Below are 11,115 nucleotides of genomic sequence, written 5' to 3' on the forward strand. Positions count from 1 at the left end.
GTGCACAGTCAGAGGCTGAGCTGAGGAAAATGCAGGCACAGTTTAGGCTGGAGCTTCAAACACGGACAGAGGAAAAGGTACCTCAGCTACAACATTGGGATTGTCATTTATGAACAGCCACACAGAGCATGGAGAGCTCAGTAAAACCCCTGGCCTAGTTATTTCAGCAATGTTTTATGGGATTCACAATTATTTAACTTGTGCTGTCAAGGGAAACTTTTAAAAAGTCTTTTGGGAAGCTGATGGATTCCATTATTTTTAGGATGGTTAATTCACCCCCCCCGGATTCCTAATTTCAAAGTTGCAACATTTCCACACTTCCCTCAAGTCTGTAAAACTTTGTTTTTTCTCCCCAGCTAAAAGCCAAAGAAACACAAGTGATCCAGGAGACCAAAGGAGAGAAATTTGGGAATCTTGTGGCCTATTCCATCCTCTCCCAGAGGCACCTGAGGCAAACAGTGACTTTGCTCCAGGATTGCCACAGGCTCAGGAACGTGGCCCTGAAATCCCAAAAGGAGGGCACAGGCCTGAAACACCTCGTGGTGGAAGTAAAATTCTCTTTTTTAATTTAAAATGCTTTAGTTTAGTTTAGAGCCTGCAGTGTGTTGCTGCAAAACTTTACAAACTCTCAGGAACTGTGTCTGTTTAGAGAAATGTTTCTAGAAATGAAGCTAATTCCAGATTAAAAGATATTCTACTCATTTTTAATGCCAAAAGGATTGAAACCATCCTGGGATTTTCTACTTCAGATCCAATTTTAACACAGATTAACTTTATGGTCCTTAGAGAATCATGTATCTATTTTCAGTAGATATAGGTTTGTTATTTGGGTGTTTATTAATAACAAAAATAAAGGACTGCAAGGTGCTTTTACCCAATTTCCACTGCTTTTTTTTTCCCAAAAACTTTGTGTTTTCAAAACTCTAGCTCTTAAACCTGTCCTCAATCCATTGTGGAGAAACTAAATTAACAAAAGGAGGTTCAGATATTCCAGGCTGTATTTCACATGACCAATCTACCTTCCAGGATTTATCAATGGATGATGACAGCAGGGACATTTTGCAGCTCCTGAAGGACAACACAGAGTATTTCTTTTTAGTGCTGGAATTTATACAAGCTGTAAGATTATTGCAGCTGAGAGAAACCCACTTCAGGGAAATGGTGAGAAGCTTAAAAGGCTGCAGCCAGGAGAAGGTAAAACTCAAAATAGATTTCTTTGCACTCTGATTCAGAAAATAATAAATAATTGCTGTTCTTACTGTGCAGAGGACTTTGTTCTCCAAGTATCAAAGTTCCCAAAACAATACCAGGATCTTTGGGTTTGGAGCTTCTTTTTTTTTTCATTTACAGTTTGTGGATGAAGCAAAGGCCACAACCAATGAAGTGAGAAAATTCAGGGAGCAGAAAACAAGAAGGCTGAAGGAACAGCTGAAGCACTTCCTGGAAAAGAAAAGAACTGAGAATATTTCAAGTAGTTTTGATCCATTTCAGGTTAGAAAAGAGCAAATCCCAAATGTTTTTTAATTGAATATGGACAGGACATAAAATTAATGGTATAGTGTTGATGAGACCGTGCCTGTAGCTGCGCTGAATTATGAAATTCCCATTTCATATGTGAATATATATACAAATATAATATAAATGTTATCTATATTAATACATATGAAGAAAACGGTTGAAAGTAGAGAACAGAAATGTAATACTATAGGAAACTGGAAAGGGATAGGAGAAGAACAGCTTCTTAAAATAGGTTGTGCCCAAAATGGTGAGTTTAGGGGTTTTGGAGTTGTTTTTTTAACTGATTGTGAGGACTAGACCTGCCTTATCCACAACACAGAGCTCACCCTTAGAGGGTCTGAGAAATTTAACAGCTTTTTACAGGCACTGTTTCACCTCTTTGTTTTCCTTGTAGAGTTTGATGAAGGAATGCACTGAGAGAAAATCTTCCTTAGGAAAGGATTTCCAGCTGGATTTGCAGAAGCTGAGAATGAGATTAGAAGGAGATAAAAAAGGGAAAATGCAGCAGAACAGCCATTCCCCATCACACATCACCCAGGATTCCCAGATTCCAGGGACAAAGGCAGAGGATCAGCTCCTCTTGTTCCTGACTAAGAGTAAGGCAGAGAATTTAAATGACCTGTGATTATTTTTTGATATTGATGCATTACCTGGGGGTCCCTGATGGAAATGAACAGGGGAGAGATTCCAATACACTTCTACATTTTTAAACATCTTCCAAAAATTTGATATTTAGTAAAAAAAAAAGAAAAGTACAGCTTTTAATCCTACCAGTTCATTTCTAAACTGAGGCCTGAATACTGTGTAGGAAAGTCAAAATTAGCTTATGGAAAAAGAAATGGATGTAAGTCCCTCTGGAATTATGCCAGATAACGCCTGCAGATATCCTGTCCTCACAGATATCAAGGTGCTGAAGCAGGCAGAACACCTGATGGCATCCAGGATCACCCTGCTGAAGCCTCAGCTCACAGCACCTCCTCTGCAAGGTAAAAAAATCAAAGTCATTTTGATGACTTTTGTTCTTTTTCCTGCCACTGTTTCACCTTGTCCCCAAAAGTCCCCAGGCGTGAAGTGTTTGCTCAGACAAACATGGTAAGAAAAGGATTGTCTGGGGAAACAACATTTCTACATTTCTTTACACAGGAGATGGAATTAAGTGTAAAAAAGCCTCTTTTCTCCTCGGCCTCCTGAAGGAGGTGAACGATGAGCTCCGAAGTCATGCAGTGGCAGCTGGGCTGGGACAGAGCCAAAGGCTGGAGAAAAGTAAATTTTAGCATTTTTCCTTCTCATAAAACAGCCAGAATTTGGTGTAATTGGAAGATTTCTGCTTCATCCTTTAGGGAGCTGTTGGTTAGGATCAGATTTTGCTGCACAGACACCTCAGTTATTCTCTCCTTTAGAGGAGAGGGCTCTGCCAGTGAAGGAGAGAGACTCAGCACCCAAATCACCTGAATTTGCTGCTGACCAGCTCTAAGCCACGTGTCATTAATGCCACTTTTCCAGACCTTAATTGTGAGAATTTTCTCTAAGAAAAGTAAAGTTTTGGGCATTTCCTCGATCATCTTATAAAAATTCACAATGCATCAACAGGGATTCATTTTGCTTTGAACAATATTATAACAAAGATGAGAAATGCAGTTTTTTACCCAGCTGTATTGCAGTGTTACCTCTTGGACAAACAAAATGCAAATAGAAATCAATTAATCTAATGAAACTCTACTGTTCTTGCAGCAGAAATTACTGTTCAGGGCATGCAGGAGTCCTCGAGGAGTCAGGAAAGAGAATTAACAGCAGTGGATCCTGCAGCCCTTTCTCCCAGGGAGTTTGTGGTGTTCCAGTACGGCCTCTCCATCCTACAATTCCTCACATTTCACATTAAAGTGAGTGTTTAAAATCTGATCATCAGCAAAACTTACCCAAAAATACCCTTCAGCCAACAGGGTACTTACTTTTACTAAGTAAAATCAATTAGACAATGACAAATGTGCAAATATTGGGAAATAAATTCCACTTCTGTTTTCTCCACAACAGCATGGAATTGTTTTCCAGTCCAAAGATCCACAGTCAGTTCTTGTATTTGTTGTTTCTTGAGCACACCACTTAGGAAATGAGGAATTAATCCCTGCCTGCTGCATAATTTTGTAATAAAACACATTCCCTTTAAACCTCAGAACAAGGATTCTCTCATTTTCTCTGCACAGTTCTTAGCACACCTCTGGGTAAACTCTCCAGGGTGTTTTGTAACAGCATTAAATAAATAACAATAATAAACTTGTAGTGGCTCCACCCAGAGCTCCAGGCCTGGAGCACACTTTCATTTACTTAATTAAAAAGCTGGCAAGAGGAAATCCTAAGGATTTTCAGTCTCCATTTCCACGTGGATTTTTTTGGCTCTGTGCACCCACTGCAAATCAGAGCTGACATTTAATTGAACTTAGATCCCATTAATCTCTGAGGTGCCTCCAGTGCTTACAGCAGCATTTTCCCTTCTCTTTGCAGGCTCCAGAAATCACCCTGTGCGTTGCCTCCAGCCTCCCCCAGAGCCATGCCCCAGGCGATGCCTTCAGGAATTCTTTCTTTTATCAGGTTTGTCCACCCCACATCCGTGCAATATTTTTATCTCCATCAAGTTCCAGGAGACTGGGAAGCAAAAGGACAAGCACTGAATATTTTCTGTAAGTCGTACAAGCTTGATGCTTTCTAGGAAAGAAATATATTTATGTAAGAAATCATCAAATGCTAATAATCTCCAGATATCTCTGAGCACAAACCTAACACACCCATGTTTAAATCCATTAAATCAGCTCTGATTTTCCAGTTTCTCCTGACCAAGTTCTACCACTTTTCATTTCTACCAAATTCTCTCTAGGTCAGCTTTATAGGAGTCAGTGTATCAGCATTTTATTTGTTATAATTAAATTACAGGCCACTATAAACAAATTACAAAATGTGACTATTTAGTGTTATTTTTTAAAGTTTTCTAAAGTTCATAAAATATAAATCTAAACCTGCCTAGAGCAGAGAATACAGGAATGCTTTAAATTCACACCATAGATCATTTCATGAAGTCCTGTGCACATGGATATCCCCCAGCACTGATTCCAGTCCTTGCACTCACCTGAAACTGAGATAAACCACTGGGAGGGCTGAGCCAATTCCTGCTGTGCCCTTGTCCCAGCTGGGGATATTCCTTTTTTTTCCCCAGAATTCCAAGAAGAAACTCTTCATCCTGAGGGATTGCCTGGGCTCTGTGGGAAGTTTCCTGCTGCTCCTGGTGCACTGCTTGGCTCGTGTCACTGCTGGGGACCTCAGCCACGACACCAACCCCATCTTCCTGAGGTTTTTCCACCAGGTACATCAGTATTTTCTCAATGTAACCACATTAAACTAATTCCTGTGAAAAATTCTTACTTTAAAAGAGAAGGGTTAATGCTGCCAGAACGGAGGCGATAAAAGCCAGACAACTCCATTCTAACCCCCGCCTGGGCAGTAAATGGGAGAATCCAGCAGGAAAAGCTCTTTATCATCACAGTCCTAGCTCAGAACACAGATAAATTCATTGGAAAATAAAGAGGGAACTGGAATTTTCCTTCCCAACACCTTGGTGCGATGCAGGTTCTCAAAACCTTTCAGAAAGTCTTTTTTTTGCTGTTTCTTTTTTTTAATTTCTCTAGGCTCTAAAGGCCTGTCTTGGTGAGATGTTCTCCCTCAGACTGCAGCTCTCAGCAGCTCCCCAGGGGGATAAATCCCACGGGATAAATCAGATGCTGCTCAAGGAGGAACCACTCTCCACAGAGGAAATAAACCTGATCTCCCAACTTTTTGAAGTGAGAGTGAAAAGCCTCACAGCCACAGAACTCCTTGAGAAGGTAACAAAAAAAAAAAAAAACCCCACAAGATCTGGTTGGAAAAAAATTCACCACCCCTCATTTTTTACTTTGTTAGAGTGGCAATTAAATGGTTTCAAAAACCCAGCTAAGAAAACCCCCTTCCTAAGCAGGAAGGTTAAAATAAATTATTTAATTTCATGTAAATCATTAGGTCAGCATAAACAGCAATACCATGAAAAGATATTTAAAGAGTCTACAAAAAGGCTTTTAAAATCAACATTTATCTGCTCTCTCCACTTCTGTGTTCCTGAAGAACCTCTTGCTCCGTGTGAAACCTGAGGAAACACTCAATGACAAGAGGCTGGGGAAGAAAAAAGAGGATTTCCTTCATCCCCTGAGCAGTAGTGGAAGGAGGGCACGGTGAGAACAATTAACCAGGAGCTATTATTTACTATTTAAATTTACTATTTATTACCCCACCACCCTGTACAGTGAAATTTGTCTTTCTGGTTTGCTCCTGTGAAGAGCCTATGGATAAAATTTTAATACTGGCATTTCTTCCCTCTCGAATTAAACATTTCCCCTGTTTTTCAGCTTTGAAGAGGAAACTGTCAATTCCTCATCCCCTTCAGAACTGGAGGATAAAGTGGATGCATTAACTGAGGAGCTGGTGCACATCATAGAGGATGAACAGCAGTTTTTAAGTAGTAAAGGCAACGAAGATCTGCTTTCTTATTACCTTGAAATAACCAGTGTGGAGAAGGAGAGTTTGGTAAAACAAATAAATGCATTGGAAGAAGAAATAGCCCGGGGCAGAAAGTTGTGATGGTGCTCAAAACTTGGTGGTTCGGTTCCTGCTACTCTGCATTAATTTGGCATTAGGCTTCAATCCAAAGAAAATACTCTATTTTTACCTTAATTACAATGTATTTTTCCTCTCCATCCTACAGGCTCATTAAAGCAGGAGTGAAAGCAGTGCAGTAATTTAAGTGACAAGACTTTGGCCAGAGGAGCTGCCATTTCTGGCCACAGCCAAGTGGTGAGAAGAAATATTGCTGCAAAAGCCCAGACTCAGAGTTTCCAGGAACAGGAGCAAAATATAGACTCACTCAATTCCTGGTGTTAAATAAATTATTCTTTAAACCAGTGCATCCCTCCAGGAGGTGTTCTGAGGCCTCTGCAGCTGAGAGTTGCAGTTTTATGATTTTATGACACAGCAAAAACTGCAGATATGGTTACTGGGGTTAATTATATCTGCAGAGTTACACTTAAAGTGCAAGAAACATTCTCCACCACACTTCAGCTCTGTGCTACAACCCACCCAGCAGTACAGCTCCTGCACTGTCCAAGACCATCCCTGCTCCTAAACCTGGGGAATCAGTCTCTCCTCCTCCTCCCAAATTCAAGAGCCAAACATCAAAACACAAAATATTCAGTATTTTCCAATCACCCCAATCCAGCCCCACCTCCAGTGTGGATAAAAAGCAAGTGAAGAAGAGCAAAGCCACCCAAAACTCTTTTTTTCCCCCATCAGTACAAACCTCATGGGGGCACAGCACCATTTAAATATTTTTGTGAGTCACTAAATACCCCCAACATCCCTGCTGGTGATATTTATGTCTTGGCTCACAACACCTTTGCCAGAAGGAAGCAAAGCATCCTTCAAAGCAGCTTGGGGGATGTTTTTATCTTCCTTCACATGCTGGTGTTTCCACCAAAAAGCTCCTGAACACTCTTCAAAGGCACCACCAGCAGATGGCTTTGACAAAATAAATAAGTAGATTTATTGACTTATTCATTTCCTTTTTAATTCGCAAGGAGAGTAAATTTATTTATTTAAATTTATTCTTCTCGTGAGTTAAAAAGGAGATGCACATTTATTTATTCATTTCCTTTTTAATTCACGAGAAGAATAAATTTATTGATTTATGCATCTCCTTTTTAACTCACAAGAAGAGTCTCACACTACATCTTTATTCTTATGTTAACATCAATTTAAAACACTGAAAAACCTGTATAAAACCCCCCCCCCAAAATGTTCATAAATACAGAGTCACAGACAGATTAGGCAGCAAGTGCTATTCTTATGAGGTTTTGCAGGGCCAGCCTTCACCCCATAACGAAAGCAGGGCTCCAGAGTCTGAAAGCAGCCACGGATCTACCTCTTGGTGTTGACCCAGTGGTACCTGTCCATCCGTGGGCCTGGGAAGGCGCTCATGGGCCTGTAGGACCTGTAGCCCCTGTAGGCTCTGGGCTGGCCAAAGTGGGAGCCGTGGGCCTCGTAGGGCGTCCTTTGCAGGTACGGGCACCAGGGCTGGAGGGATGTCTTCCAGAAGTCACTGAACTGACCAGTAAGAGGGGAAATAATGTTAAAATGTGCTGGGGAAAGAGAGGAGAGGAGCGAGGCCATCAAAATTCTACCGCATTCCTTCCTGAGGAAGCTTAGGGAGCAAGCGGTGCCTCCTACCAAAGCTCCATCCCACTCACAGCATCGCTGAGGTTGGAAAAAACCCTCTAAGGTCAAGTCCAGCTGTTGCCTAACCCATGTCCCCAAATGCCACATCTACACATGCTTGAAATCCCTCCAGGGCTGGTTGACTCCACCAGGGAGGGTGGTCACCATCCAGGGATGGCAACACCCCATGCCAGGGCTGGAAAACCCTTTCAGGGGAGAAATCAAACCTAAACCTCCCCTGGAGCAACTCGAGCCTTTTTCCTCTCATCCTGTCACTGCTTCCCTGGGAGAAGAGCCTGACCCCCACCTGCCAGCACATCTGAGGGAATTTTGGAGTGAGAAGTTCCCCCCTGAGCCCCACTGCCCCAGCTCACCTGGTACACACTGTTGGGGTTGCTGACAGTGGGGATGGCTTTGGGCTCCTTGCTGAAGCTCTCCTCATCCGAGGAGCTGCCAGAGTGATTGTCCAGGGCTGCCCTCCCCACGGCAAGGTTGATCTGCTGGGGCAGCTCGGGGTTCTCCTCCCCGTTGAAGCGCACCACGGTGAAGGGCTCGTTCCTCTCCCCGTACCTGCAGCGGCCGCAGGTGAGTGCTGCTGCTCTGGGAGGAGCCAGCTCACACCAAAAGTGGGCAAACCCTCAGGTATTAATTAAGGCTGGGAGCAGGTTTAGGTTGATTAAGTACACAGCACCTGGTGTTTATCAGCCCCCAGGCTCTGAACTCACCTGCAGGACACCTCGAAGGGATCCACCCACACCGTCAACTCCTCGGGCAAGCCCAGCTGGTTGAAGTCCACGCTGCTCTCTGCACAAGCCTGGTCCAGCAGGGGATCCCGTGGCTGCTGTTTATTGATCCTCACACACCTGGGGAACAGCAAAGTGCAGCTGGAGTTCAGATCTCACTGCAGCTTTGCAGGTTCTGCTCGTGCAGAGCACACCCAAAATCTCTATTTATTGCCTCAGCACTTTTAACCTGGTGATGCAAGTTCTCACTTAGAGCCCCAACGAGCAATTCAGCCCAACAAGCTGAATCATCAACTCAAACAAGGCTTGGCTTTTAATTCTCATCAATTACTAATTAGGCAATTTGCTGCTTTAAGTGTTTAAAACAGAAACATTCCAAAAGTCACTTTAAGACCACTTGAATTCTGCATCCCAGGAGTCAGAGGCTAATTAAGACACTTGTCTTAAGATTCCCCCCCCCCCCAGCTCTCTAGTTACTCCTTTTCAGGTGAAAAATAAATGTAATTTTCACCAATTAACAATCCTTCCTTCAAGCTTAAGGAGCATCCTGGTGGTTCCCTTTGCATCCTTTATTTCACTTTAAGGCCTCCAGGAACTGCTTCTTGAATGCCAACCCAAGGCTCCACCTGCCCTGTCCATCTCCTAACAGCCCTCTCACCTGAAGGCTTGTCCTTGGCAGGGACTGGCCAGGTACCAGTGATTTTTGTACTTTTCAAACAGGACCGTGGTCAGCCTAGCTGCAAACTTCTCCACTTCATCCTTGCTCAGCTTGCCTTCCCTCTTCACCAGCTTTGTGATGAAGAAGACCGCAGCAGCAATTTCATCTTTCATCTTGAACTGCAGCACAGGGGGTGCCTGAGCTGCTGGAGTAGAGATGAAACACCACACCAGAGAGATTTAATAACATTAAGGCACTATCAGGTTCCAAGAATAGATGCTGCAAAACCTGCACAAGCCAAGATAGACAGAGCCTGGATAAGCCTGACTGCCAAACAGCAGATTAAATTTAGTTTTGGATATTAAAACCAGTTTAATGCGTTACTAGAAGGCCCCTACACTAAGCAGGTTAAGAGATAATATTCAAAAAGAGTTTAAAATGTAACAGTTCTTACATGTCACACATATTACAAGCAGCAAATCTTACAAATATATAGGCATTTTTCCGTAAAAAGAAAACCAAAAGCATCACCTTCTGACAGCAGAGACAGGGAAAACTTGAGATAAACTTCACAAAACAACCTCAAAGAGGCACTAAGAAAACAGACAAAATACCACAAGGCCCTGTATCATTGAGACAGAGGGGGAACCCAAAAACCCCCTCCCTCCATTCCCTGGCAGAGTTTGGTCAGGTTTTATATGGAAGTGGAATCATGTGGAGCTGAGGAATGCAGCAACATTCAGGTGTGCAGGAGCTGCAGGTGTGTGTTAGATTAATTAACAAGCTGGTTCAAAGGTATTTCCAATCTTCTTGGCTTTATTCCAACATCAGTTCCTTCTTTTAGGGGGATTTAATTGATTCCATTCTTTATTCTGTTGTGTCCATCAGTCTATCCCATAAATCCCCGTGGAATATTTAATATTCACCGTGAGGAAAACAGCACCAAGCTAATTAATTAATGATTAGAATTGTGCTTGACTGCTCCTAGCAGACTCAACACAATTATTTTCCACGTGAAACCTTCACATTTGGCGTTCTCTATTTAGAAAACTGCTTGATTCTGGATTTATCACATCACTGATCTTCCTAGTTCACATTATCAGCATAGATTTATTTCGGTTTTCAGGTGTTTAAAACAGAGGGAATGTCTCATTTCCTCAAAATTTGAGAGTTGTGCTCGTTGTTCAAAACCCCAAGCCATAATTCTCTGGGCACAGCCAGAGAAGAGCTGATTGTTCCTTTTTTTCCCCTTTTGCTGCCTCAGGAAGTTGTGTCTCCAGTGTCAGATCCCAGGAACTGCCGAGACAAAAGAACAAATGGAGGCAAAAAGAGCTGAGTGTTTAAAACTGGCTCTTAATGGGGCTGGGGATGGAGCAGCCAGGCAGTTCCAGGCTCACATCTCAGCCTGGGGAGTTGATGGTGAGACAAGGGGATAAGAAATACAGAAATACAGAGCCTGAAGGCACAAATTGTGTGCCCTGAACCACAAATTTCTGGCTATTTCTGTGTTTCATTTCTCTCCACTCGCACAGTTCCACTCACACAATTCCCTCCTTGCGCTTCAGTTTCTTTCTACATCGCAAAAAAAAAGTTAAAAGAAAAAAACCCCCCAAGGCTTTCAGTAGAAATTCTGCTTTTAAGGAATGAGTAATAAACCACAAAACAGCCCCATGTTCCTTCTCTTCCTTTGTCTCACATATCAAAACACTTCCTCAGCAAGTGGGGACCTTTCCCTTTCCATGACCACTCCAAAGAAATAGAAATCAGAGTCTGAGACAGATAAAGGATCCTCAGAAAAAGCTCTGACATAGAACCCCCAGTGTTGTGACCACAAGGGTTCCCTCGTCATGTGCTCCCAGGATGACACACAAGGATTTTGTTCCCTGCAAAACCCTGAGTCATTCCTTCCTT

At 42.6% G+C, this 11,115-nt stretch overlaps 1 protein-coding gene across 1 annotated transcript; it reads right to left on the bottom strand.

Annotated features, from left to right (window-relative positions):
- Nucleotides 1-7,293: 7,293 nt before the first annotated feature.
- Nucleotides 7,294-9,377, bottom strand: BTG4 (BTG anti-proliferation factor 4). The gene is made up of 4 exons (XM_048328995.1): nucleotides 9,205-9,377; nucleotides 8,529-8,666; nucleotides 8,178-8,373; nucleotides 7,294-7,692 (listed from the first exon to the last, which is right to left on the bottom strand). The coding sequence occupies exons 1-4, from the start codon at nucleotides 9,375-9,377 to the stop codon at nucleotides 7,507-7,509; spliced, it is 693 nt and encodes a 230-aa protein (XP_048184952.1). The 3' UTR covers nucleotides 7,294-7,506.
- Between the last annotated feature and the right edge of the window lie 1,738 nt (nucleotides 9,378-11,115).

Source organism: Corvus hawaiiensis, chromosome 25 (assembly GCF_020740725.1).
Source record: "Corvus hawaiiensis isolate bCorHaw1 chromosome 25, bCorHaw1.pri.cur, whole genome shotgun sequence".
NCBI classification, from domain to species: Eukaryota; Metazoa; Chordata; class Aves; order Passeriformes; family Corvidae; genus Corvus; species Corvus hawaiiensis.

What these genes read in the sequence shown, in the direction of transcription:
- BTG4 (XM_048328995.1), bottom strand. Translation starts at nt 9,377, where the DNA reads ATGAAAGATGAAATTGCTGCTGCGGTCTTCTTCATCACAAAGCTGGTG. An exon ending in TGCCAAGGACAAGCCTTCAG is followed by an intron (nt 8,667 to 9,204) that starts GTGAGAGGGCTG and finishes GCTGTTCCCCAG; the next exon opens with GTGTGTGAGGATCAATAAAC. An exon ending in CCCTTCGAGGTGTCCTGCAG is followed by an intron (nt 8,374 to 8,528) that starts GTGAGTTCAGAG and finishes CGGCCGCTGCAG; the next exon opens with GTACGGGGAGAGGAACGAGC.